Raw genomic sequence first — 27,055 nt, 5'->3', positions numbered from 1 at the left:
ACGGTATTGTCTGCTCGTCGCCCCGACGAGGCTGCTACACGAGTACCGGCTCAATATTATGCAGAACCCTTCACCAGGTAAGACATCCGACGCATGTGTCAGAGGACCACCAGCCCAAGGAGGCTCGACGGCTTGGGCGGAGACCAAGCACCCTTGGCACGGTGGCGAGAGCACGGCAGGACTGTGCCCACTGCCCGGAAGCCGGTGTGCTGGGGATGCCGCCATGTCGTCCGCGAGAAGGGTGCCGGCTTTTCGTCTTGTGCTGCAGTGATGGTGCTGTTTTTAGAACTCCTCAGTGAGCGTGAGGACGCAGCCTCCGGCTCGTCTTGTTCCACGCCCGTCCGTCAGCCTGTGCTGCTGGGCCATTCTGCGGGCGGCAGTCCAGGCTGCTTTGTCCATCGTGGATGCTTCGCCTCCTCCCCAGGGTAGCGTCTGGACGAGGCTCAAGCTGGACCTGCTTGCCGGGTATTAAAGGTCGTGCCCCTCTCGCCAGCTTCGTTCGTAGCGTCGGACGTTGATGCTGTCGCCCAAGACTTTTGAGCGCTGAAGCTGTAGTTGCCCTTGTCGAGTCACTTGTATCAGCCGCGCGGCAGGCAGATCGCCCGTGCCGTCTGTATTGTCCAAGGGGAACTGAGCTTGATCGCTGGGACGCTGGAAAAAATGGACAGCAGCCGGCTGTCGTCCGACTCGCTCGAGGGAGACGGGCACCTTGGCGCGTCGTCGCTGGGCCTTTCCAACACGAACCCCGTGAGGAACGGGTTCAACTCGGGCGGGTATGAGCGGCTGAACGTTGACGGCGACGGCGGTGACGATGACGTGACCAGCCCGGAACGTGGCCATGCCCATGTCTCCCCTGAAAGCACGACCAACTCCCTTGGTGTCTTTCCGGGCCGGTTGACGGGCGGCTCGGCTGCTTTCGACGCGCCTGGTGCTTCTGAAGTGACGTCGCTCGATTCGACCAGTCACCTGCTCGATTCCTCCCGCGGTCCAGAGACTCCAGACGGGACATCGGCCAAGCCGACTGCCTCATCAAGACCCGGACTGCACCGGATCATCAGGAAGCGAGTTTGGCCATGGAGTCGGCGCTCGGCGGCGGCCTCGAGTCCGTCTCCGGCCCCGGGAGCCGCGGACGACGGCTCGACGCAGGCTCCGTCGGACCGTGACCCCGAACAAGGAGACGACGGCGTCGATGAGGAGACGTTTCGCAAGATCTACAGTACGTCTCCCGCATGTCGTGCTTGGGCTTGGGCTCGGCGTCCACGCCGGTACTGACTCGTCAGCAGGCGAGCCACCTACTTACTGTTCTTCGCGTGAGAACCCGAGCCGGAAGCGCAACAAGGTCATCACGGCCGTCGCCATCTACGCTCTCGTCATGAGCGGCACGTGGCTGGTGCTGGCCTGCAAGAAACAGCGCTGGGGATACTTGGTGTCCTCGACAGGCAAGCTGACCCCGGCGACGGCCACGACGCTGGCCACGGGCATCGCCAAGAGCATCGAGCTGTCGTCCGTCGCTGCCTTCACGTGGTGCGTCGGCCAGGAACTCACACGGCGGGCCTACAGGAAGAGCCGGGGCCTGACGCTCGCGGAGATAGGCATGCGCGACTGGGTCAAGGAGCCCGGGGCCTGGTTCCAGAACTGGGACAGGCTCAGGGTCGGGGGGCGCACCGTCTGGACGCCCCTGACGTGCGTCATGATCCTCGCGACCGTCGGTGCCACGCTGTACACGGCCGCGTCGGACGCCATGGTCTCCCCCAAGTTGAGGTTCGACAAGTGGACGCCCCGGGTGCTCCGGGGGCCCGTGGCCACGTCCTACGGCAACGTCAAGTACGCCAAGAGGGAGTGTCCGTCCATGTTCGGCGGCACAGCCGGGGCGGCCGACCCCTCGGCCGACGACGCCTGCATCAACGTCGAGTTCTCCGGCCAGTCGTACCGGAACCTCCTGGCCTACATGGAGACGTGGACCGCCCGCTTCGACAACGCGACGCAGGGGACGAGGGAGCTGGCGGCTCGCCCGGCGGGCACCAGCCTCCTGAGGAACAACGTCACCCTGGAGGGCGCCTGGATCGAGACGCAGCACAGCAACATCACGGCCAGCTACCTCAAGTACGGCCGCATCGTCAACAACGTCACCATGGCGCTGCCCCATCCCGGCGTCTACGCCGCCGCCACGTCTCCCGTCAATCGCATCATGCAGCCGGACGCCCTGTCCGGCATCGGCCAGTACTCCATCCGCGCCGGCGTGGTGTCGCCCGCCATCAACGTCATGTGTGTCGGCGCGAGCAGGGACGAGCTCGCGCCCCTGGTGTACACTACGTGGCCGGGCAGCAAGTCGGTGCGGTCCGGCATAGGGCACCAGGAGATTCCCGTCGAGGAGAAGCTGTGGGTGAACGACGTGCCCTCCCGCACCGCGGCCGACGGGAAGCCCTACTACTATAACAGCACAGTCCTCGATGACATATTCCTGTGGGGGCCAGAGCACAGCCGGTATCCCCCGGTCTTCTCAACCGTAGGTGGAAGCCTTCTTTCCTTTGATGTCGAGTCCTCCTCCTCCTCCTCCTCCTTCTCCGGCAGCAGAAGGGGAGGGGGGGCTCGCTCTGCAGACACGTACGCGGCTTTTCGCTAACCAGGGGCGCCCGGAACAGTACCCGTACGACTACAACTTCATTTCCAACTCGACCGTGTTCGACTCGACTGGCATTTACACCATCGCCAAGCATCCCGACATGGTCAACTACACCATCTGCGAGGCCAGGTCGTGGGTCTCGCCGGCGTGCTCGACGCATTTCGACGTCTCCGGCACGGCTGGATGGAAAATGAAGGCGCACTGCGAAGACAAGGGCGACGGGGACGCCTACCATCATTCCGACGACAAGAAGGAATGGGCCCTGCCGTCTCGAGACTGGAAGGTACGTCTTCTCCTCCTCCCGTGCGCCTCGCGTCAGACCGAACACCGTCAAAGCTGACCTGTACGCCCCAAACATCAGCACGTAGGCACCAGCTGGCAACTATCCATGGATATGAATGGCGGCCAGCGAAACAGCAACGCCTCCAACAGCCGCATCCTCACCAAGACGGCCCTGCGGACGCCCGACCTCGTCCCGTACCAGCCCTCGCTGGCAGAAGTCTTCGCGGTATACCTCGGCTCGACGCTCGTCATCAGCGCCATCGACACGCCGTACAAGCACTGGTGGGCCTACGACATCACCGACAACATCCTGCAGGTCAAGACGCTGGAGGGCTTCAACGCCACGGTCAGGTCGCAGGAATACACGTCGGGCTACTCGCAGACCTGGCAAGCCGTGGTCTGGTTCCCTGTCCTCGGCCTCGTGGTCGGGCTCAATCTCCTCTCCTTTTCGTACATGGTGTGCCACAAACACACCATCACCGACTTCACCGAGACGGAGAACCTCTTCGCCCTGGCCATCAACAGCCCGCCGAGCTCCCAGTTCAAGGGAAGCTGCGGGGGCGGTCCGAAAAAGAGAAACTTTGTCGTTCCCTGGAAGGTGGCGTACGCCCCGACGGCGAACCACTACTTTTTCCAAGAGGCGAGCGACATGCCGTTCAAGGGCAGGTACTCCAAGGCCGGCAGAAAGGCCGGGGGCGACGTCGTGGAGAAGGAGTTGGACGCCTACAGGCGCTTGAGCAAGAACAGGATGTGGTCCTGAGTCCCGACGTGTCTCGCGGAGCTGGACGGGGCGCCAAGTTTCCCTTTGGCCCTTTGGTCTTTGAGTGGACGCCGTGAGTGGGCAATGACGGGCTGGTTTCGACGTTGGCACGACAGCAGACGCAGGACTGACTACGTCGGGGTCTGGCTTTTCAGGCACCAGTCAAGTCGTCTTGAGGGTGACGTAACTCGCAAGAAGCTCCCCATGGGTCACGAGTCCCGACAAGAGATGAGCATTGCGGACACACTCGGTGCAGAATGTGCTCAGCCGCACTCTCTATCCCTCCCGAGTGCGCGGAGGTGCCGCTTTCCGAACACTTCAGTAAGGATGTCCAGTCAGTACTAAAGAACGTGTCATCAGCCGCCGAGATGCTCACCATGTCAATTTTCAGCTCCGTCACGGAGTAGAAGTTCCTGAATTACTACTGTGAGGAGTTTAGTGTGCGAGGTTTGGATGGCGTCGTTGCTGAGAAGGTGCCGCTTGATGCTTAGTCACTCTACATTTGATCCTTGTCCGGCCTCTAGTACCCTACTAGGCTACTGCAAGGGCGGCTGAATTTTGCAAGTGTGTTTGTTCTAATTTTACTATTAATCTCTTTCTTAGCATGCGAAGTTAAGCGTGGTGTTGGTGCGCTAGATGCAGCTGATAATCAGAATGCTCACAGCATGACTCTAGCTGTAAGGGCCGTCACTGAGCTCTGCTGTACTGTTCAGCGTGAAGTTGAAGTCAACAGGCAAATCTAGCCTTTTCCATGTCCCATAACAGTACATATGTGTTTACGGCCACTATAGTGCTTGAGGGAAAGGACATAAAGTACTACCGCCACCGAATCCGGGCGTTTGACTTGACGGATCTTCATGGAAGAACAAGTGGACGGCATACCGATTCACCAAGGATTTATACAAGTTATGGATGCCGTCTCATTTTGCGAGGATTTGCTCGGCCATTGAGCAGCTGCCGGACACGGACTTTGATGATGCATCGCGAGGAGAAGAGGAATAGGACGGCGTTTACGTCCGTGTAGGTAAATATACCAGAAATTTACGTTGACCAAGACAATTTCGCCCTGGTCCTGTCTCGCAAGTAGCTCCTATGAATCTTGAAAAGAGGTTACGGATGACCACTCGGATGTTTGCCAAAGTCGAGGCAGAGGCTCCTCCTGGAGCCCGGGGGTCGGGTCGTCCTTTATCATCTCGCCGTGCGCCATGCAAGTAAGTACGTCTGTTCCGGCTCTGGTCTGCACTCTGTCGTCCGGTCGCGACTCCAAGCTTCGTCCCAAGCACGCAATGGGTGCCCCAAGTGAGGACCGCGAGAGCTCCATTACTAGCGACAGCGCGCGTCATGACGCTGGCGAGCCTTCCTTTGCCGACAAGGGCGCGACTTTCCAGACACAAAAGGCTTTCACGACCCGCTCCGCCATAGGAACAGGCTACGGAGCCACCAACACGGCCGGCCGTCGGGCTGCTTCTCGTCCTGGGCAGCACAGTTCCCATGGGCGGCTCGCCGTTGTTCTTCTGGGGGTTCCTGTTCATGACTGTCCTCGCCTGGGCAACGGCCATCTCTCTCGCCGAGCTGGCCTCGGCAATGCCCCATCCCGGAGGTCAATATATTCGAGCCGCCAAGCATGCGTCGCGGGCTCTCCTGCAGCACGGCCATGATCAGTTGGCTGGGTGCAGTGGCCACGGCGCTCTCCACATGCCTCTCGACATCCATGGCAGGACGGAATCGCCTTCTTGACCGGTCTGAGCGGCATCAATTGGAGCCTTTGCTGTCTCGACGTGGTGACCCATCTTGCCGAGGAGATGCCTTCACCCAGCACGAATATTTCCACGGCGCTGATGTGGAGCGTCGTCGCGGGGTTCATCTCTGGCATGCTGATCATTACGTCCATGTTTGTGAATATGGTGTTCTATTGCTTCCCATACCGAAGGTCTGCCAAAGCGGATGAGATGATTTACGTGTCCGTTGTCTTGGTATTGATTGCGATTTTCCTTTGCACGCTCTGGTTTACCTTTGGACATAGAAACTACCAGGTCAAGTACTTCTTGAGGTGATTGGGGTTGGTTATCATCAGTCTGTACTTCATCGTGGTCTGAACATAATGTTTTGAAGACGTTTTCAAGCCCCCCTAGGCTCGGCACTGATCTTGTCCGAACAATTGATATATGCAGATCCTGTGCTACTCACCCAAGTGAGCTCTAGTATTTTGCATGAAACATGCCATGTATACGACATCGTCTACCGCATCTTCACAGCGTGGATTGTTCGCCAAAAGGCGCATGCATGCCATGCAGGCCAATCGGGATTGGAAAATCGGTCTCAGCTCTGCCTACCTCCTGTAGCGTTTTGCCGTCCAAACACAGCAGATACGATGTCTGCGCACTACCGTCCAGGACAACGGTAAGGATAACACCGTCATCTTCGTCAGTACCACCTGCTCGTGGTACAAAAATGGGTTCACCCGGTGTATGCCCAATCGGTCCACTCCAAATCAGAGCATCCCGCGTCTCGACATCTGTCTTGACAATAGCATCCATCCAGAACCCTAAACCACGATTGCAGGTGCCGTAAACATATCTATATCTCTTTCCGGATCGGGTGGGATTGATAACGGGGAGCTCCCCAGCGTGCGGGCTGGGGATGGTGAAAACTCGTTCGGCGGCAAGGGAAAAATCGTCTGCGTGCGTTCGTGAGAGGCTCGGCAATGCAAACTTGTACCTAACGAGTTTTGGCTGCGACGTCTTGTGCTTCCCAAGTTTTTCCAATTCCTTGATCGCGTCTTGGTTTCGGTTCATGAGGACGTCATAATACAGCATGTACATAATATCTGTGTTTACGTACTCAACCATGTCGAGAAAGATGTTCGTAATTTCCTCTCCGTCGTCGCCTTTCGCCTGGTCCTCGAACGAATTGACTGAATGGAAAAAGAAGGAAGCTGGGGTAGAGAACCTAGCGACAATGCCTCTGCCATGGCGCCTGTCGACAACGAGCCACTTGCATTTCGCTGCCTCATCAAATGGTTGGATAGCGTCGAGTACATTGCGCTCCCAAAGAATTCTGAGGCCACTCCAAGCGAAATGCGACGTCGGGATACAGAGCACAACGTAATTCTCCGTCAAGAAGAAGCTGTGGATGTAGGCGGCCGGTACCTCCTTTTCTGAGATTGTGGCTAGAATGTCAGTCGTGCCGGACTGGGCATTGACTCGAAAGACACGATATGTTGCCCTTATGCCCAACTCGACGTTGAAGTTGAACAAGTCTCCGGTGACGGGATCCCTTTGAGCATGGGCGCACGAGAGCGGGCCTTTCAGCTGCGGGTGCAATTGCACTTGTTTCGCATATCCCAAGGGCTCCAGTGTGGTCGGGTCAATCTTCTCGAGGATGGAGTTATCCGTGGCAATATACATGTTTTCTGGTGCAGTTCGATGACCAGTGTTCTGCGCTTTGTTGCTGTCGAGTCCGGGCATGTTCGCTACCACAGCCACGTTGTTGTTAAATCGCTGGGGAAGAAAAGTGCTCATAAACTTGGCGAAAATTCCGACACAGGGGTCACTCCTCTGGCCAAAGGACACACTCGTTTGCCAGCCATGTTTCCTGATCATGGAAACGTACTTTTCAGATTGTCTGCGAGAAGAATACAGAACTGACATTCCCTTCTGCCCATCATGGGGTGGTATAATGTCGAATCGGTGGGTGTGAGCGAGCCCATCAAACCAATGTGAGACATAGTGCGTGCCTTTTGACGTGTTTTTCACCGCCGATTGTCCAGGTCCGGTTCTGAATAAGGATCCGGCAGCCCAGACGGGTATGGCGCCTTTGACCTTGAGATGAACCGAGTCATAATGTTCCTCAAGAGCATCGAACTACAAACCAGTCAATACACAAATTAAACTTGCTCTTCTGCTCAGGATCGAACTTACAGCCCCCTCATTCGGCCATGACATCCATCTTTCATTGTCAAAGTTCTTCAATGCTTCTTTTGCGTCTGCATCCTCGTCTTTTGCCGTACGATGGACGACACCAGGGCCGTTGGTGGCGGTGTTCATTATTGTGGCGTAGGCGAGAAGGATATGCTCCGATGCCCGCGATAGAGATTCTGCTAGATTTTGTAATTGCCAGTAGATTTCCTCGAGCTGTCACATCACATCTCGCAGAAATGGAAAGATCTAATGAACAAGAGTGATGGCGAGCGCTCGGGGATTTATACCACCGCGGTGGTATCTGAGGTGGACTCGAGCTGTACCCAAAGCCAAGGCCGATGTCTCCGATATATCAGACTCGGCTTGCTTGGGGAAAGCAGTCCGATCATCCAAAATCTGAGTATTAGATGGGTCGTCATTGGCAAGGCCGAACGCCCATGCCGCATGGGGGGCTTCGTATAGTGACCAGGATTGTGCCGTTTGTGGTGGCAGACCAGCAATGGCTCTAGCTTTATGGCCCACACGTCCACCACATAGCGTCGTCGACAAGCGAGCTCAACGCAGGTGCGAGAGAGGTGCGTCGATGAGTTCTGGCGGCGCCAAGTTCCGCGCACGATATCCCTTTGAGCCAGGTTATCGAAAGATGGTGTCAGGGCAGCTTTCCGAACTCGTGTGGGATGGGGGACGTGCGCATGTAGGCATCATGATGAGGGACCAAGCGACACGTTCGAAGAGGCTGTGATTGTGTCGAGGGATTCACAGCGAGTATAGTCGGATGCATAGCATTGTCCATTTGCTCTACATGCAGCAGAAGAGTTTTCCCGCATTCAGATTTGGACAGGTATCAGGTCGGACGATTTTCTAATGAGTAATACGTTCGAGGTCGAAGACAGCCATGGCAGGGCCGTGGAATAAGCCAACAGAAGTTCCGAGGTGTGACGATTGTAGCCTTGGGTTGCGGATCATGCCAGGTGCCGGTCTTTTCCGAGTTCAACAACCAGACTGGAGCTCAATATGCCCTGGGGCAGACTGACGGCTCCTGGAAGACGTCGGCCATGTAGCACACAAGGCTTCGCGGTTCTCGTGTGCTCAAAAGTCTGTCTGACGGAGATCTGGAGCGAACAGTTTAATCAGCGGGCAGGTTCCGGGGACAGGTGGCAGGGCAGGTGGCAGGGCGCGTGCCTGCCCTGGGCCCATGGCTCCTTCCGTCCCCAACAAGTCTAACAAACTTTTACTAGTACTTCCACCACGACGTGACGCGTCGCGGCCAACCGTCGACGCTTGGAGACAAAAGCCAGGATGGAACTTCACTGTGGCGGCCCGTGTGAGCCACAGCGTTCAGTTTTCATCACAACGGTACGATTTGAACCAACTCCATGTCTAGTTCTTGGGCCAGCTTTGGACGCCGAGTACTGGTCTTCGCTTCGCTGCCACCATGATTGGTCAAAATCGGCCTGGAGAAGGCCGCGCGTCGAACCCACGACCGCCTAGGGAGTACCGTCGCACATTTTTGTTGCATGGGGCTTGGTCAACTTGCTGACCAGTTGACCGGTTCACCGGTTCACCGGTTGACCACATTACCAAAAGGAAAGCCCAAGGACCACGGGCCTCGACAATCCCAACGCGGACGACAACCTCAACAAAAAAGACCACAACAGCAACAACAACGGCGAGTCCATGGACGCGTAGTTTCCATAGACGCCGATTCCATTATACCACGCTTAGCTTACGTGTGCGCGACGTCAATAGTCTACACCCACAGGTGAAAGAACATCGCAAAAGGGGAAGGATAGGAAGTGTCTGGAGTTTGGCCGTTGCTGTAGACAGAGAGATTCCTTTGGACAAATCGCACCGCATAGTATTCATCACGCAATAAAAATTTCCAAGAACTCAACCATCCATAGGAAGATGCGTGTAAGACTAGACGTGTATTGGTCGACAATGACTCTTCCCATGTCCGGCTCGCCCGGCGATCGTCATGTTCGAGTTCTCTCATAAAATTATGTTCCTTTAGAACCTTTTGCTTCACTCAGGAGGGTCGCTCTTGAATCCTATGTTATTGCACAGAATGAAGCGTGCCATTCGTCATGTCCCTGCACCAGGCTACCTACCAAACCCCCATTCCAGCACAGGCTCGACTGGTACCGCCTTTAGATGTTTGCGCCTCGACACTCGTTTCATATTCGAATGCCTCTGCAACGGCTGCTGTGAGCCGAGAATCAATAGCTTGCAGTTGCTCGAGGGTCAGCTTGTCCATCGGAACTTGCAGTTTATTCAGACTGTGCAACGACGCGTCCAGAGATGTGGTGAGCCTCTCTAAACGGACCTCCCTTTCTCACCAACCACTCTGCGACATCGGTGGATAGCATCGTTTATTCCAGAAGGGCTTCCATCGGCTCTGGCTGCACCTTCAATGTAGCAATGACCCCATTGGCTATGCCTAGACTGTCCGGACAGTCTGAACCGAATCCAGCATAGGCTCCCACCCTTCCTGGAGATGTTGATTATAGAAAGGCGGCGAGCTTTTCGTATTCCTCCAAGTGAATAGTCGGCAGCTGTTCTCGATGCGCTCCTACTCGCCCTCAAAGCCGAGGCATCTGGCTGAGCGCGTGCAGATACGGCGCCGGAGCGCAAGGTTGGTCTTCTCGTGGTCGATCGCCCCTAAATATTGATGAGTTGAAATGACGACGGGCGGATAGCGTCCCGTGATCGTAGCAGCACGGTCTTGCATCCCGTGCGTAAGTTGACGACCCGCCGCACTGATTCTGTATTCATGATGGAAAGACGCGGGGGTCCGCGAGAAAACTGTCGATATTCCTCTTCCTCGACTTTGTCATTCCACCCAAGTCCACGACCGAGCTGGTTCTCGATCCTGAACGATTGTCGGCAGGAGAATCCGGCAAAGCAGCCACGCGGCTCGTCACGCGTGCAAGCAAAAGTCTCATTTTCTCCAGCTCCTTTTCCACGGGCCCGTCACGCGTAACTAAATTGGTCTGGATGCTGGCCTCGTCAGTTGTAGCCAACGGCTTCACGGCCGCTTCGATGCGACGCAGCTGTTCGACCCGCAGTCGTATCTGCTTCCGCTCCTCGGATAGTTGGGTCAAGCGGAGGACAATGGCCTCATAGTCTTCTGCATGCTCGGGGTACTTGTCGAGATCTGCCTCTATCGGCCAAGACGGCGGCAACTCTTCGATTGCATCGTCCGCAGCTTCTGGTAGTCAGCACACGATCCTCCGTCAACCCAGTGCAGGCGGAGAAACTTGCCCAAGTCCAGTTCCCGCCCGATGCTGCTCTCCGACTCCTTGAGCTTGCTGACCCTTTCCTCGGCATCCCTCGCATACGAATTGCTTATCTGTTCGGCAACGTTGTAGGTTGCTTGGGGCGGGTACACGCGTCGGCAGTGCAGCTGGATCGTCTGGTTGAGGTTGAAGAGGGCGTCGTCGAGGACGCGCGTCGGGATCGGCTGGCTTGACGCGTTGTTGTTGCGGCGCCATATGCGTGATGGCGCGAGCGGTTGTGAGAGGAGGTTTGTCTGTGCCGTGATGAAGGATTCTTTGAGGGAGGGGATGGTCGGCGTTGGCGCGGCCATGGCTGCTTGGCCGAGGGGGAACCGCGTTTGTCGAGGCTGGGGTTTGTGAAGATGGGAGCTTGGAGTTTGCGTTGGGATGCGAGAGGCGCCCCACCCACTCGGGGGGGCAGTGTGTGAGGCCCGATGTCAGCGTCTCGAATGTTTTTTATTACTTGGCCACTTTCTTATTGAGGTGGCTGAAATTGCATTTTAGATTGCGCTGTGCGTACCTCGATCGGCCATGTCGTGGGGGATGAATTGTGGTCGGATGTCCTGTAGGGTTAGGGTTGGGGTTGGGGGTTTCAAGACCGTGCCAACTAGCATCGTGTAATCGTGCCCGCCCCACTTTATGTGGTTCGGCTAGCAAAAGCCCTCACCACACCTTTGGTGGTGAGGGCTTTTGCTAGCCGAACCACATAAAGTGGGGCGGGCACGATTAATACTAGCATCGTGTAATTATAAATGGTGACATGGCCTGCCGGAGACATGTCCACTTTGACAGCACCGTAAACATATTTTTCCCCTGTAACCAAAGAAATAATACCTACCGTTCATTTTGCCAACCGATTCACCGTGTGGTTGCACGGCAAAGATCACCCAAGTTTATTCTTGCTTAGCATCTTCTGTGGACGTTTCTAATGAGGTTATATTTCGGCTTGTCTTTTGAAAAAACCGTCATGTCTGTCCCGAGTGGAGAAGAGACTGCAGTGTGTCTACGTGGCCGCCCAAGCAGCGAATACAGCAGAAATGCCCTTTTGAACAACCGCATAAACAAGAAGAACTGTCAACTATTTCTTCTGTGCCTCTGGGAAAAGCCGTCACCACAGCACGACGCCCAAGCTTAGTTCCTACTCTAAAGAGTGTGCCATCGTCGACCAACCGAAGCAGGCATTCAGTCAACTGGACGTGGCGACGGTGTATGAGGGGGCATATCTAGCGCTTCATCAGCGTGACTTCTCCTGCTGACATGTCTTGTCAATGTGCGTCTGAGAAACGGCGCCGTCACAAGCCACGCCGTTGAAAACGTGGCATCCCGAGTCCGCTAGATGACCATGCCACACGAGGCTGTAGTTGAAGTTCCAGCATCGGCGGTTGCCGGCTCTCCCAAGACTATCGACTCCATCCGACGAGGCCACTTATAGATTCCAAGGCGTGGGGTGGGATACCAAGACACGGCTTGTCACGGATGCAAGTCTTGCTTTTTGACGTTAGTGTCTGTTCTGTGGGCCAAATACTTTGATCGATTAAGCACATGAAATTTGTAGTCTTGCGGTCCTCCGCTGTTTGGGTTATTACAAAACTTGGCTGAGAAGCATCACGGTATCTTTTGCATCGCGCCAGACGAAGAAAGGTGAAGATGTACTGCAAAGCCTCCAAATGCGTTTCATCCCATGTTATTCTATTCTGATGCCCAATCAGGCTTCAAGTCCAAGTAAAAACAGAGAGGACCGGCAACAACAGGGCAGTATCCCCCTCTAATGCTGCGTCGAGGCTGCAAGCTATTGCCTTTTGCAAGAAGAACCCCCCGGCCTCTCTGAAAGCACCGACGGCGTGACTTGCTGCCGCGTTCTCAAGCTGTTCGTAATGCTGTTCAGTAAATCTCCAACTCGTCATAAGCCCACATGAGACGCAATTCATCTCTGCCAGTCGCAAGAAAACGGCCGTCATTTATATCGCCTGTCCAGCCGTTAAATCCGAAAAGCATGAGGCCATTCTGCTGTTCTTCTCCTATCTGTCCCCTAAAGAGCATCACATGCCTAATCTTCTCCTTGTTCGGAGCCTTCTCACACTTAAAATACCGGTAGCGGGCCATGGTGCCCTCGGAGAGATTTTGGAGACCCTCGTGTTCGTTGTCGTCGACTATGGCCGTAAAAGAGGTGCACGCCTCTTCGAGGTCGTAAGTGTACTCTGGGACAAGGTAAACAGATCTGGAGAGCGTTAATACGTGGGATAGAATAATGGACTGGCGGTTAGGGTGCATCTTACGGGCCGTAAAAGTCGTGATTCGTGTCATCCGAGTCGTCTAGGAGTTCAGTCACCGCATCACGAGGTCGTTCACCGTACTTGACCTATTATACTTCGGTAAGCGGATGCGTGGATTCCGGGGGGGGGGTTACGTCTCACAGTTAAGCCTTTGACCATCTTGTGCTTCTCCGTGACACTGAACTTGTTAAAGATGCCATTTTCGCGCAGCAAGTCGGCGTACTTCTTGAAGTGAACGCGCAGCTTTTGGAGAAGGTCTTGTGCTGTCTTCTTTGCCGTGGTCGGGTTCGCGGCAACATATTCCGCCTAGTGCGAGGATTCATCAGCAGTGAGTCTCGCAGTAGTTGGTGCTGATTTTGCGTTTGGAATATACCCAGGTTCTGACTCGTTCTTCCACGTCGTACACGCCAACCCTGTTCTTTTCTTGGTCGGCTTCGCTTATGCTCGGGACTGCAACGGAGGGTCAGGCAATTGGAAACTGATGAGGTCGCTGGGGACACCGGGCACTCTACGTTTCTGTACAAAGTCCTTTTGCTCTGTAATCTTGACCATCATGGTCAGAACCTCGAGAGACTGCGTCTTGTCTTTAGTCCAGCTGCAGAGGTCGATCCCGGGGCTCAGCTTACCCATGCAATCGCGCCGGCGTAGTTGGGAGGCTGCGGACTGTCAGGCAAGTCCCGGAAGCCGGGGACTGTTTCGTAACGATCGAGGTAGGGCCTATCGAAGCCGTTATTGTCTACATTCTCCTCGTCGGCCCGGTCACTCCCTACGCGTATTGGTATGTGTGCAGGCAGGCGGTTTTCTCAAACTTGTCAGCCCACGAGTTGATTCTGTTGAGTATCTCCTCGGCGGAACCGGCGGGGATTTTCTTGGGTGGTTTCTGCCTCTCGGTCATGAATGCACCCAGATGCCCTTGGAAAAACAGCCGTGCCTCGACATTGGCGTGGTCGTTGAGGTGGTACACGCTGCGCTGCGTATCTGCGTTGATCCCTCCGTCAGCGCTCCAGCCCGACAAGTAGGCCTCAGCACTGAAGCGGTAGACGGTTAGCTTGTGCCGTGGACATCCTAGGCCTTGAGCAAGCTGCAGAACCTACTGTGACGTCAGGTGAGTCGCGTCATCGGAATTCTTGGAAGTAAAGGTCACGCGAGCAATCATTTTCCCGCCGGTGTGAAATCCTAAGCGTGTCAACAACACAGGTCAGAAAGAGCTACGGGAAAGGAATAGTTACTTGCCGTGGATCCAGCTGTCGCCAAAGTCGCGAGTAAAGTTTCCCGGCTTGTACCTTGCCATGTTCAACTTGAATCGACCCGGCGTTTGCACCTGTCTTCCAAGGACAAAACTGACAACATATGTTAAGCTCTTCTTGGAGAACTTTGAACGGGGTTAGTCTCATCATGTCGCTTTACATTGTAAAGTCCTCACCGTTGTTTGATCCAGATAATTGCCTGATAGAGCTGCGCTTTGGCCCCAACCTGAGAGTGTCAAACCGAGACTTATGTCGAGAGCCTTGAAATACGAGCTGCAGCAAAATCATGTCAGCCCGAGTCCTTCAAGTCTCAACCAACTCCAACTACGTACTGATGATCTTTTGCAAAATGCGTGTCTATGTCCATGGTGCTGGTGCACTCTTCCACGGCGTGACGACTGTGCAGCTTGCTTGTTGCAGTCGTGCTGTTGTTCCTTTCGTTCGTCTGTCGGTCCTTTTCCCACTTTTCCAGCAGTTCTCTCTCATAGGCGTCGGCACTGGCCTCAATCTCGCTCATGTCGGGCATTTCGAGCCACTCTGTCAGGTTTACGTTTCTGAAGTTCCACGGCCCTGCGCGAGGTGAGGTGAAATTGAAGGTTTGGACTGCTATACGTGCTTCCGGCGCAGAGGAGGCATCTCTCGACTCCCTTTTGTTGAAGTTGTTGTAGTAGGTGTCGTCGTCGTGGTCATTGTCGTTGTTGTCGGGCCAGATGACGGCGTCGACCACCAGTCCTCTCTGTAAGAACGAATTATATCTAATTCCCCTGTCAGATAAAGTGAAACAGTCCTCGGCGACTAGGGCAGAGGGTCGGTTACCCCTGTCCTGGTGTCAAGAGGCCAGTCGCAGGGTTGCCGTTCAAGTTCTGCACGTTTGCAGAGGACTTGACCTTCCCAGCTGCCTCCCACTTATCGCACTCGACGGCATGGATCTTATCAGCTTCTATGAAGGCGACCTGGGTGAAGTGAAACCATCAGCCTCTCTCGAATAGAGCTCCAGACATGTCCGCAGACAAGCCGACACATACATGCTCGTCTTCTTCAATCTGTTTAAGCACACTGCGCTTGAAGAAACCCGAGTAGCCCTGGAAACCAAACTCGTGTCCGTGATACTCGTGTGCTACACCGCCTGGGTCGTCGCCGTCGTCGCCGTCGACGCCATCCCGCTTCGTGAGGCTTTCCCTGTGGATGTTTTTAACCCAGTCGAGGTGGTCGTTGAAGTGATCTGCTGTTCTGTTTTGATGTAGAACCACAATATGGCTGTCGAGAAGTGATCAGCACCAGAAGTTATGCAGCAGCCTGAAGCATGTCCCGGCCAGGAAGACTGATTCGATTACCCTAGTTCTCGGGCCGTGTCCCATTGAGAGGACCTAGAAGCTGCCGCTGCCGCTGCCCCTTGGAGAAGGCAAGGCGCGAGGAAAAGCAACCAGTGCATAAGTGCCATTGTGCTAATCATGCGGTGACTTAAAGCCAAATACAGGTAAAACACCACTTGTGGAGAGACAGTTTGGAGTTGGGAAGCAAGCCCTTTTTGGTTTTATAGACGACACACTCACTTGGCCCAAGCCCGTCTTGACGGCAGACCAAACGAGGCTCCTAGCTCCCATTGTGTGGTCGCATATGCTCCTAGTCATGGCGGACTTATCATGTGTGCTATTGTGCAGAGATGAGGGAAAAGTTCCAATAAAGCAGCGGTCCACCTCCTCCGCTGCTTCGGCGAACTCTTGCCAATATCAAGACTCGTTCCACGTTTTGCCGTTATGCTGCAGTCATACTCGGGCGTCGAGACTAGCGGCTACAAAGCGGCAATGTCACAGTTCCTGTTCACCGGTGTCGTGGTGTCGTGTTAGGCATTCGTGGTGTCGCCATGAATCGTGCCACGAGAACCAACACTGGGACTGGTCAACACTGCCGCCGGATTCCCGCTTTATTTCTCGGCCTTTCCGGAACAGATTTTCTACAGAGAGTAATCGTTGCCCACTCGGGACTGACAGGCTTCTCTTTTGCTACGGGCATCCCGTATTTCGGTATAACACACAGCTATAGTACATATAGTAGGCAGGTCCTATAGACCCAGGAAGGGAACCCTCCCCGGGGAGACGACGCGTATTCTCACACATGGTATGTATCGTGCAAAGCATAGCGTCATTCACAGTCGCAAAAATGTGGCGTAGCCAATGCCCCCTTTTGACGCACGTCAACACCCTTTCTCTATCTCTCGCGGCAACAACTTCCTGATCCCAACCGTCAGGCAGCCAGCCAGCCAGCCAGGGGTGAGTTGCACACACACCTAAGTACGGGGCATTTACTGTTATTCCAAGCCGCGAGTCAGTTGCGAGGCAATCTCGAGGTATAAAGACAGGCCTCGAGTCCCATCTCCAGCCCAAGGCAGACCGCCTAGTAATGTTTTCAGTCTCGCCTGCCTTGGCTGGGTTGAACCCCATGAGCTTAGAAGATATAAAAGCAAGGGGGTGAGGTTTGAGAGCAGGCAGCCAGAAACAATACGTTACGTTTCCTGGTTCAAAGCCCCCCTTCCAAAGGACAATCAGGGCCGAAGTCTACATGACGTCTGCTGTGCGAGCAAGGCGAAAACAAGGGTCGCGAGCAATCAGCTCCAACCCGCCTTCTGGTGAGACTCGCAAGATAGGCCTGATGCTTGGCCTGTCGTTCTGTCGGTGTAGCGACATGAACAGGCGCTCCCCCCCAGCTCAATCGTCTCGAGCTCGACGACCATGGACGCCAGCATTTTACCTCCATCTGGACCAGTGTTCAGAACTCACAGACTCGCAGCGTGCTTCCATAGTCTTGGAACGAGATTCCCGAGAATAGTGATGTCTCGACGAACGAAGGCACATCTTTACTCTACACGCAACTCACACGCCGGATGTGGAGGCTCAAGGACAAAACGTGTATATGGACTCGGACTTGAGTTATGATACAACCAATGCCTCGTGCGGCAGGCAAATAGCGCCCGCCCTCCGCATACAATGCTCGAGCAAGCCGGCGCGACGAGCCTTCATGGCCGTCACCGCAGCCCCCGAAGCAGCGTTCAGGCCACGATTGAACCGCATCTGAGCTCCCAGCCCAGCGTCTCGGGCGACTCGCAGGCTTTGCACTCAAGCTGGGAAGCCCGCATAATCAGGTTGACGTAGGTGAGCGCGGCAGACCGTTCATCCCAGTTGTAAGGCCTGAATTCCACCAGGCCCAGAGCCGACCAGCACGACTCCTCCCCCTCGAGGTCGTGCTCCGTGAACTGGCCCTTGTACACTCCATCGTAGACGATAAGAGACGCCTTCACATCGGCCGGATGGTTTTTCGGGATGTCTCGTGCGTACACCATGGGCGGGCCAAGCCACGCCGGCTGGTCGTCCTTCTTGGGCTCGCTCAAGGCCAAGACGTCGCCCAGATAGAAGGTGGCCATTTTGGTCGGCCAATTCGGGTCCGACTTGTCGAGCGTGCCGAAGCCGCCCTTCTCGATGAGCCTCGCGGCCTCGTTGACGTCGTTGACGTCCACGTGGCCGCCGTGCTTGACCCTCTGCTGCACCAGCTCCCGAAACGCAATGAGCTGCTCCGTCGCCTCCTTGAGATCGAGCGTCTGCCTGCTGAGCGCCTCGCAGTGCCGGAGCATCAACTCGTTCTGCTCGTCGCCGTCGGTGACGGACGAGGCCGCGACGCAGTCCTCAAAGATCTTCATGAACAGAGTCTCTATCTTGCGTTCCTGCTCGAGGGCTTGCGGCTCCGTGTGCTCGCGGAGTCGGCTGCACGCCCTTCCCACGCTGTCGTCCCGGTCTTCGGTGCTGAGGAAGCAAATCATTCGCAGCTTCAGCTTGTTGCCGTATATCTCGGGGACCTGCTCGCCCCCGATTTCCTTCTGTACGAACGCGACGGCGTCCTCGAACGCGTTGACCGCGTGCCCGATGGGGTGGTCCCATTTCTTGAGCTCGGTGAGGGCTGCTTGCGCGAACGGGATTAGAATGTCAAACGTGACGAGCTTCCGCGACGTCCGGTCGCCCGAGAGGTTGCGGAGCTTGAGGAACGCTTCTTTGCCGAGCTCTTCGGAGCTTTTCAGTTGCCTGTTGTCTCGCGTTTCGAACTGTCTCCGGCGTTGACGTCCTCGCCAGTGTGGACTGAACTGCTTTGCGCTTGTGAGCCTGCGCGTCTGCCGTGGGTTTCAAGTACACACACATAAACGTGCGTGGCTACAGGGACTTACACTGGGCTGTGATTTCGTCGTGAGTCGTTCCAGGACAGCAGTCTCGGGGCTTACCAACACGTCCTCGGCTCCGTGTTGAGACTCGCCTGCCGGTCGAGGGCTTTGCGACGCCACGACCGAGCTGGCGGTTCCCAGACCCCCCAAAGCCGCCGAGGCGAAAAGGCAAACTAGTGACGCCTTCATCTTTGTGCTTGACGGCTGGTGTTGAATGCTGGCGCGTATTGACTGTCCCGGGCCACGGATGGGTATCTAATACAACGATGAGACAGGGAAAAAAGGGAAAAAACAGAATCAACAACGGACACCGTGTAAGAGCATATAAACCTCAGGTCGAATCGAGGCAACGCGCCGTCCCCAGGCAAGACGAGCTGCTCCCGACAAGGCCGACAGAAAGGCATCGACTCCGCAACCCCGTCCGTCCGTCATGCCGGGGTATGCTGCAGCGCGGCCCGATAAACGAGCACGCCACACCCGCCTGCGGAATGAACCATTGTCTATTATTGTCCGTCGTGATAATGGCGAAGTGGCGGGGACTCTACACGCGCCATCATCTCCTCGGACCGTCGTGCGCGTCGACAGACCTGAGAGGCCTGAAACCAGCCAGCTGAAGCTACTCTGCGGGAATGTGATGCAGGAGATTCTTATTCCAGACGGATCCGTCAGTAAAGAGCGAGATGAGCGATTTATTGGCAGCGCAGTCGTATGATGTGTGGAGACGTGTTCCCATTCTTTGCCGTCGTCCTGCGTGATACGCAGTCCCTCACGGGGTTCCCAAGAGATCGTGACCCTACTGGTTAAGCTTGATGTCGGCTGAAACAACGATAGAGGCGGGACGTGGTATTGCTAGCCGTTGATGGGACGGCCGGCACAGGGAAAGCAGAGCCAATAGATGGCAAGTGCTTTGTGTTGTCTGGCCTTGTCCGGATGTCGTTCTCCAAACGTCCTGGCAGACGGATGTGTTTGGCTACCGCAAAAGATGTGCACGGCCAGGCCGGAGTGCCTTTGGTATATCCGAGCTCGTGCTATTACACTAGTAACTAGTGACTCGGGGGAAAACGGCCCTCGACATGTAAACTATTATTGACAGATAGTCGGAGTAGAGTCATGTACGTGTTACCGTATAGGTAAGAGATATTCAATATTCAATGCTTCATCATCTGAAGTCATGATGCGCACCGTTTGTCGTTGAGGTCTTGACGCCAATATACATGCATATATCAACATTGATGTAAATATATTCATCATTATACCCTCCCTCAGCCCCGGTCGTCCTGGTCCACGTTATACCGATGACTAAATCAAGTACCACGTCACTCCCGACTTTTCCTTGCTACACTGCGTCGTCTTGCTTTGAGCATCACCTTGTTGCTACTTTGTTGCTGGAGATTCGCAGTGGCTAATGCTTGGGTGCCGGCTTTCCCGTCAAACTGGCTGTTTCCAGTGAAGCCAACGGCCACGTGCAAGACCATCAGATGCACCTGATTAGTCGGCGTCTTGGCTCTCATGTTGTGCAACCCTGCGCCAGCCCCTCGGTGTAAGTCCCCCGGAGTGACAGACTCCGCCTCCTTCAAGTCAGTTTTCCGCATCGGACGGGATCGGGAAGCCGAGCACAACCCGCAGTCGCCGTGACAGACAGCGCAGTCTCTAGTTTGACCGACCAGTCTTGTAAATGAATTTTTCAGACGCTGTACTCGTGGCTTGACAAGCTCTCACTTTGACGAGGCCACCCATCGCGATGCTGCTGTTAGGTCAGGAGCCAGCTGCCCTCGAAGCTTTCTGACGGGAAGCCGTCGCATTGGATACGAGGTGACATGCCACACAAAATAGTGTGGTGTGGCCTGTGTGGCCACGCCCGTTTTCTGGTGTGACAGAGGCAAGACAAAGGGAACAAAGGAATAACTACATATACGCGACACCGCTCGCCTTTGGTCCCTCCACGGACAGAGCAGATGACCAGACCAGCATCCAGCCCGGCCGCTTCAGGCCTGCAGGGCCCATTCGGCCACGGCGCGCGCGTGCACAGTCGCCGGGTCGATCAGGGGAACGCCATCGCCCACGTGTCGCTGCTTCAAGACAAAGCCCAGGTCGGTGCTGGCCAGCACGATGGCCTCGGTGACGGCGGCGCTCCCCCTGACCACCTCGTCCATGATGCCGCGGTCGACGAGGTCGACGTCGGCGGGGGTGCCCGGCACCACGACGCGGAACCCGTGGCTCGTGCTCTGCAGCCTGCCGATGAAGAAGTCTGCGTCGTGGGCGTCGGCCATGGTCACCCTGGGCCCCAGCAGGCCCAGCGTCCGGACGTGCGGATGGCGCGCCTTGATGTGGCGGGCGAGCATGTCGGCGACGTGCAGCAGCGGCACGCCCGAGCCCTCGAGCGCCCGCGACAGGCGGCCGGCCGCCTTGTGGGCGAGGACGGCGCAGATGACGACGGCGTCGACTCGTCCCGGGGGCCGCGTCAGGGCGGCGACCGGGTCGCTGTATGCCTGCGCCAGGTCGGACCACCGCGCGGCGCCGACGTGCCGCATCATGACCTCGAGGTCGGCGCTGAAGATGTGCAACGGCGCGCTGGTGCGCCCGCCGCCGTGGCCGCGCGCCACGTCGTTGATGGTCTTGTAGTAGAGCATGGTGGCATCTGGCGTCATGCCGCCCAGGAGCAGGAGAGTCTTCATGGCTTGCTCCTTCTCGTCTCTGCCCGGACGCGCGGCCGGAGGGAGCTGCGGCATCTGGAGGCGTCGTCGAGACTCGAGGCAGACCGGCCGGAACGCCCGCTGCACATCACGTGCGTTTGGTTCCGGACGTGGAGAGAAGTGAACAACACAAGAGGCGTTCCTCAAACAAACTGATGCTCAACAGTTGAGAGCCACAATACTGTCTCCTGGTCTCTCGCGGCAGACTGGTTTCGTTCGGATATAATAAATACATCACGGATACGTGTATTCGACGCCCTCGACGTAGTCGCCGCCCTCGGACGTCAGCTCGCTGGCCGAGGCAAATAACCGGCCTCCGAGGGTGGCATTTTCGCAGTACTCAGTGCCAGCCAGAACCTGGCCTCGGAGGTGGCTCATGCTCTCATCTCATTTCGCATAGAGAGCTCCAGCATCTTCCGCTGCTTGCATGCACGCACAACCATGTGCTAGATGTCGGGGTTGATCGAAAATCGCATCTCCGCCTAGGGTATACTTCGTCTCGGTGGCTGAGCTGTTCGCTGGAGCTCGTACAGCTATATGCTCGACGGGTTAGAACAAGCTGTCAAGAGCTTGGCTTGATACGAGGCTGACCTGCAGGAAACCTTTCATATACCAGGCTGTGACCGCAACGGCCTGTCACAAATATGACTCGTCGGTTGGTTGTGCTAGGTTGGCTCCGGGATATTTTGGTTTTCTAACTAGCTCGTATCGGAGCTTAGTGCTTCAGCCCACCAAGCTGTAAACGGAAACGGACGTGCGAGACGGCAACTGGCAGCTAGAGGATGCCGACGACTTCATGCCTAGGCCTGGCCGGTTGCGAGTGGCGTCTCATGGAGAGGGATCGGGATCGAGTTCATGAGACCGTTCCAGTGTAGGGGGAGCAGCTTTCTCGGCGCCCTTGGCCCGTCCAGTTGCTATCAATGTGTTCTGGTAAAAGAAACTTGGCAATGTATTCAACAGCATCTTCTACAAGTTGAATGCATAACAGTTACTCGTACACAGATTCCGCCCTATGAGAAACTTGATTCTGCTTTGCAATGCAGCCAGCTTCACAGCTTACTGTTCGACTTCAGCTGTTCATGGCCATTGTACAACTTCTCCAGGCCCCTCCTCAGTTCGGGGGCCATTCCCGTCTTTGCGGGTCTACCTGTCGATCTCTCGACAAACACATGCACAAAGTCGCAGACAGCCTTGACTTCCTCGACGCCTTTTTCAAACACAGCTAGCTCGAAGGCGACACTCGAGTTGCCAAGCTTGGCCACGCGGACACCTACCTCGGCCACTGCGGGATACGCAATCGACGAGTAGAAGTTGGTGCTGGTGTGGGCAACAAGGGGGTGGTAGGGCGAGCTCGGGGGGTGAATGCCGCAGTATTCCATGAGATATGCATTCGCGGCAGAGTCGAACCTAGCATTGTGAGCCTTGTCTGCTTGCATCGCAAGGAATGTTGCCCGGGCGAGGCGGCGGGAGCTCACAGGAAGTTGTAGACGGAATTGTTCATATGGTCATACATGTCATTGTCGTTCCTGCATAGCACGGCGGTTAGCATTTCCCAGGGCCCCCATCATTTGAGTACGACGACGTCCAGCCCGTCCATCTGAGGGTCCGGAAACGACAATGATTGTGCAAGCCCAGTTCATGCGTCGTATGTAATTGCGAGCTCCAAGAGGGATAGTAAAAGAATAATATAATATAAGACGAGTATAGTGGCTGAAACCTTGAGCGGTATGGTAAAAAGGGGGGGGTGCAAAGTCAAGGGCTGGAATGTGTCCATGGCATGTATCCTTCTGTACAGGTACAATCTCATGGCATAGTTCTAGAATGGGTTGCATGCACGCGGCGCGAGATCGAACCTACCATCGTGTCCGGTAATCCAATATGTAAGGATAGTCTCGTCTGGTACGAGCCCTCTTGTCCGTTGAAGGAGCCATGGTGCAACTAGTATTTTCGACCGCGAAACGGGGATGCTGCGAGACCGAGCAGAGCCTGGTGGTTCCAGTCGCTTGATCCGAGACCAGCGATGCCAAAGGTTTCTAGGTCTTGGAGCAAAGAAGCGTGAGACGGGCGCGTTGGCAAGCACCGCGGCGCCAGATGGGTCAATGAAGAAAGAGCCTGGGGCCGAGAGCCCTGTCCGTGATGGCAAGGCTTCAAGTGGCTGCTCGAATGCAACTGGGTTGTGCAGGATCGTGGGCGTGATCAGAAGATATGTGCGATCGAGTCCCGGTCGACAAGCCACGCAAAGGCAAGTATCGACTGTACGTCTCGTGAATGCTGATCGACGAGGCACGAAGCTCACGGGTGGTTGAACTTGTGCGCGGCCACGAGCCGGCCTTGCCAGAGAGGAAGGAGGTAATTGGCTGCACCTGCCTTGGTTGGCATGCTGTGCCGTTCCTGGTGCGCCTCGACTCCGGGGAAGAAGCGCTGCGGGAGTTCCTAAATAAGGGATAGGTATGGAAGCCGCTTTTACCCGCAAATGACCCGCAGAGTTGGTAACTAACTACAGGGTACCCGTTGAGACCCGAGCGGAATGAATATAATGTCAATTATTGATTAGCTATTAATTGCTGCTGATTACCTGCCCCATGTGGGAACGACATGGTGGAATTCGGCCGCTGGATCTCGTCACACGGATTGAAACCAGGTAATTTAATGCGAATGAGAAAAATCCGAGTTGGAATACGGGAAGAAAATTGTTGACGGGCGTCGTCACTAGCTTTCCACCAACCTCAAAACCCAATACTACTACAAGCTTACTTGTTGCCAGCCGTGAATTGAACAGGTGGAGGGAAAATGGGTCCCAGTATATCCTGGCATATCCCATCCATGTGATACAGCGACGAGATGTGGCCGCCAGGAATAGTCTTTGCCTTGGCGCTCTTGTAGTTGGCCACCAGCCACTCATTCATGGCTCCTCCAATATCGTCTTTATCCGAGCCAACTACAAGCATGGGCTTCGACGTATGCTCAGCTCATGATCTAGCCTGGCTGGTTCGAATCCCCAATCTGGATGAATGACATCAGAAACCTCCAACAAGCCATCCCAGTTTTGGCCCCTCGTCACCGCTCCGCGGGCCCTACGACGGGATAAACTTCTTCTGTCAGCTCCTTGCGCTGAAACCACTCCGCGCAGACCCTTCTCTCGTCATGGTCCATCGCGTCAAACAGAGTTTGCCGGAGAAACTGCCTGGCGCCATCCTCCGCCTTCATCGTGGAAGCAATAGCTGAGCGGAAGGCTCTCTGGAAAAGACGGAACGGAACCAACTGCGTCGGCGGTCCAAAGGAGAACCAATTGGCCCAGTTCAAGTACCTGGCATGGTCCTTGTAGCTTGCAAGAGTCACATGGCAAGATGTCTTGCTGTCCCGGGCGCTTGTGTTGTCGTTGCCCGCCAACGTGGGAGCATCCAATAAACGACGAGTTTGCGACCGGGCCCCGGGACGTCATGGGCTGTTCCAACGCTCACGACGCCACTGAACAAGATGATGATTGTCCGCAAAGTAGACGGTCCGTTGTGGGGGGCGCAAGCAACTTGACTTTCCCCCGAAAGCTGGAGGACGTGTTCTCCAGCGCTCTTGATCTTGCGAAACACCGGGTCTGACATGTTCGCGAGGGATATGCCCTCATCGGTCAAATTGGCAGTCATGGCGTCGACGGCCAAGTACAGCGAGTACAGATTCTGTACATGAGCATCAGAATTTTCCAAACCGTAGGGATGGAATAGTGTCATGGGAGGCCTCACGGAGAGTATCAATATCCAGCTGCCTGGACTAGCTGGGCTGCCTAGCCACACGGCGCAATAGCCAGAACCATTTTTTCAACCGCAAGCCGATGGGATTTAAGGAATGAGATGATACATGGCTATTCGTGAGCCAGAATACCATGCAAGCAAGCAACACGTGTACTCTTTTACACCAAAAGACCAAAGCAATCATTTTCATCATCTCGGTGCTGAATCGGACGAGCTCAGGGCGGAACTAAACCGATTGGCCAAGTTTGGCATTTCTGCCGTCACTGACCGCTCTTTTTTCCCTCCAGCACTCCTCCGTGCGCGGCGACGTCTGAGCAAGCCCGCACCGCGGCAACTCGACCGAGAACACAGGGAGTTTGACCGCAGGCACATCTTTTCCCGCGATGCTCGGGGCAATTGTTGGCGCCGGCTGCTAAAACCTCTTTGCCCGCTGATGCTCGTCAAGGGAGCCGGCTCAAGAGCTTTTGGAGCTTTGCGAAAGATACTCGCCGCCATGTCTACGACACCAGTCGACGCGCCAACGCCAGATCCGGGGTCACCAAAGGCTCTCACCGCCGCGCAAATCGCTCAAGAGAAAGAAGAGTCGCGTAGAGCTGCTGCCCAGGCTAGAGGCATTGCGCCAAAGGCTGCGCAGAGTTCCAACGGCCCAACCACAGCCCAGGTCAAGCCGATTTGGCCGCCTCCGTACTATTTCGAAGACGACCTGCGACGAGTGCGGCCCTACCACTGGACATACAACACTTACTGCAAAGAGAGATGGCGGGGGAGATGCTTGATCGAGGTATTCGAGTCCGAGTTTCGAGACCGGCCCGTCGAGTACTACAGAGCTTCCATGGAGAAGGGAGACATCTTTGTCAATGGGACCAAGGTCGGACCCGACTACGTTCTTCGAAATGGCGACCTGGTCTCTCATACTTTGCATCGGCACGAGCCGCCCGTCACGTCCGACCCCATTGGCATTCTGTACGAGGACGACGACATGATTGTCATCAATAAGCCCTCGGGGGTTCCCGTGCACCCCGCGGGCCGGTACAAGTTCAATTCAGTATTGGAAATCATGAAGGCCGAGCGGGGGCCAGAGTTTATGCCGCATCCCTGTAACAGGCTGGATCGACTGACCAGTGGCATCATGTTTGTCGCAAAGAGCGTCACGGCCGCGGAAGCACTGGGCAATCAGATCAAGTCGCGGACTGTGAGGAAAGAATACATGGCCCGGGTTGTGGGGGAGTTTCCAGAGGGAGATATTGTTTGTGACCAGCCCATCCTGTCGATATCGCCGAAACTCGGCCTCAACCGTGTCCGGGCTGAAGGCAAAACGGCACGCACAGTGTTCAAGCGTTTGGCATACTACCCGCCAAAGGACGATTCAAAGGCAAACTGCCAGCAGGAGGGATTCGCAGGGCCTACAGATGAGGAACTGTGCAGGCTGCCGGCGGAGGCGGGCGACGAAAATAACGGCAAGCCCTGGGTCAACAAACGGGGATATTCGATTGTTCGATGCCTTCCGGTGACAGGGAGGACGCACCAGATTCGAGTGCACCTGCAATATCTGGGGCACCCCATTCAAAACGACCCGATATACGCAAATCAGCGAGTATGGGGCTTCAACCTAGGTCACAACGATGCTGATGGCACTGTCTGCAAGGACGAGGACGTCATCAGCAGACTGTCCCGCATGGGCAAGGAGGAGGTGGCACAAGCCGTGGTGTACCACGACGAAATGCTCGACAAGTACGAGAAGAGAAGGGCGGAAAAGATGACGGGCGAAGTGTGTGATGTATGCGCTACACCGTTATACTCCGACCCAGGAATGCATGAACTGTCACTATGGCTACACAGCTTACGGTACGAAGATGCTGGTGGAGCCTGGTCATACAAGAGTCCCTTACCAAAATGGGCTCTTCCGCCAGAGGGCATGGCCGGTCCTACAACAGTCGGCGGCATGGATGAATTGGTAGGAGCCGTAAAGGATGAAAAGCCGGAGACCACGGGATAAACGGGGCTCATGTGTAAAGAAGATGAATAATTG

The 27,055-nt window shown here is 55.7% G+C and overlaps 9 protein-coding genes across 9 annotated transcripts; 2 read left to right on the top strand and 7 right to left on the bottom strand.

The window, feature by feature from the left end:
* Nucleotides 1-660: 660 nt before the first annotated feature.
* On the top strand, nucleotides 661-3,665 carry MAM_06942 (uncharacterized protein; the record flags this gene model as incomplete). Its single annotated transcript, XM_040825740.1, has 4 exons — nucleotides 661-1,216; nucleotides 1,284-2,506; nucleotides 2,628-2,906; nucleotides 2,985-3,665. 4 exons carry the CDS (start codon nucleotides 661-663, stop codon nucleotides 3,663-3,665), a joined length of 2,739 nt encoding a protein of 912 aa, XP_040676297.1.
* Nucleotides 3,666-5,914: 2,249 nt separating this feature from the next.
* Nucleotides 5,915-7,711, bottom strand: MAM_06941 (carotenoid cleavage dioxygenase 1; the record flags this gene model as incomplete). The annotated part of the gene is made up of 2 exons (XM_040825739.1): nucleotides 5,915-7,528; nucleotides 7,586-7,711. 2 exons carry the CDS (start codon nucleotides 7,709-7,711, stop codon nucleotides 5,915-5,917), a joined length of 1,740 nt encoding a protein of 579 aa, XP_040676296.1.
* Nucleotides 7,712-10,356: 2,645 nt separating this feature from the next.
* Nucleotides 10,357-11,174, bottom strand: MAM_06940 (uncharacterized protein; the record flags this gene model as incomplete). Its single annotated transcript, XM_040825738.1, has 2 exons — nucleotides 10,357-10,742; nucleotides 10,811-11,174. 2 exons carry the CDS (start codon nucleotides 11,172-11,174, stop codon nucleotides 10,357-10,359), a joined length of 750 nt encoding a protein of 249 aa, XP_040676295.1.
* Nucleotides 11,175-12,744: 1,570 nt separating this feature from the next.
* On the bottom strand, nucleotides 12,745-14,292 carry MAM_06939 (subtilisin-like protease; the record flags this gene model as incomplete). Its single annotated transcript, XM_040825737.1, has 8 exons — nucleotides 12,745-13,081; nucleotides 13,140-13,222; nucleotides 13,278-13,442; nucleotides 13,510-13,586; nucleotides 13,649-13,709; nucleotides 13,763-13,853; nucleotides 13,907-14,164; nucleotides 14,231-14,292. The coding sequence occupies 8 exons, from the start codon at nucleotides 14,290-14,292 to the stop codon at nucleotides 12,745-12,747; spliced, it is 1,134 nt and encodes a 377-aa protein (XP_040676294.1).
* Nucleotides 14,293-14,361: 69 nt separating this feature from the next.
* MAM_06938 (subtilisin-like protease) lies at nucleotides 14,362-15,824 on the bottom strand (the record flags this gene model as incomplete). Its single annotated transcript, XM_040825736.1, has 6 exons — nucleotides 14,362-14,508; nucleotides 14,560-14,656; nucleotides 14,716-15,138; nucleotides 15,200-15,336; nucleotides 15,409-15,613; nucleotides 15,718-15,824. 6 exons carry the CDS (start codon nucleotides 15,822-15,824, stop codon nucleotides 14,362-14,364), a joined length of 1,116 nt encoding a protein of 371 aa, XP_040676293.1.
* Nucleotides 15,825-17,429: 1,605 nt separating this feature from the next.
* Nucleotides 17,430-18,776, bottom strand: MAM_06937 (uncharacterized protein; the record flags this gene model as incomplete). The annotated part of the gene is made up of 2 exons (XM_040825735.1): nucleotides 17,430-18,539; nucleotides 18,594-18,776. 2 exons carry the CDS (start codon nucleotides 18,774-18,776, stop codon nucleotides 17,430-17,432), a joined length of 1,293 nt encoding a protein of 430 aa, XP_040676292.1.
* A 1,796-nt stretch (nucleotides 18,777-20,572) lies between these two features.
* Nucleotides 20,573-21,316, bottom strand: MAM_06936 (Asp/Glu racemase; the record flags this gene model as incomplete). Its single annotated transcript, XM_040825734.1, has 1 exon — nucleotides 20,573-21,316. One exon carries the CDS (start codon nucleotides 21,314-21,316, stop codon nucleotides 20,573-20,575), a length of 744 nt encoding a protein of 247 aa, XP_040676291.1.
* Nucleotides 21,317-21,978: 662 nt separating this feature from the next.
* On the bottom strand, nucleotides 21,979-24,228 carry MAM_06935 (thioesterase family protein; the record flags this gene model as incomplete). Its single annotated transcript, XM_040825733.1, has 5 exons — nucleotides 21,979-22,016; nucleotides 22,341-22,687; nucleotides 22,756-22,806; nucleotides 23,134-23,643; nucleotides 24,035-24,228. 5 exons carry the CDS (start codon nucleotides 24,226-24,228, stop codon nucleotides 21,979-21,981), a joined length of 1,140 nt encoding a protein of 379 aa, XP_040676290.1.
* Nucleotides 24,229-25,519: 1,291 nt separating this feature from the next.
* Nucleotides 25,520-27,022, top strand: MAM_06934 (DRAP deaminase; the record flags this gene model as incomplete). The annotated part of the gene is made up of 1 exon (XM_040825732.1): nucleotides 25,520-27,022. The coding sequence occupies one exon, from the start codon at nucleotides 25,520-25,522 to the stop codon at nucleotides 27,020-27,022; it is 1,503 nt and encodes a 500-aa protein (XP_040676289.1).
* Nucleotides 27,023-27,055: the final 33 nt, after the last annotated feature.

The sequence above is a fragment of the Metarhizium album genome, assembly GCF_000804445.1.
Source record: "Metarhizium album ARSEF 1941 chromosome Unknown scaffold_25, whole genome shotgun sequence".
In the NCBI taxonomy this organism is placed as follows: domain Eukaryota; kingdom Fungi; phylum Ascomycota; class Sordariomycetes; order Hypocreales; family Clavicipitaceae; genus Metarhizium; species Metarhizium album.
The sequence above is the reverse complement of the archived record's forward strand: the minus strand, read 5'-3'. Positions and strand labels throughout refer to the sequence as shown.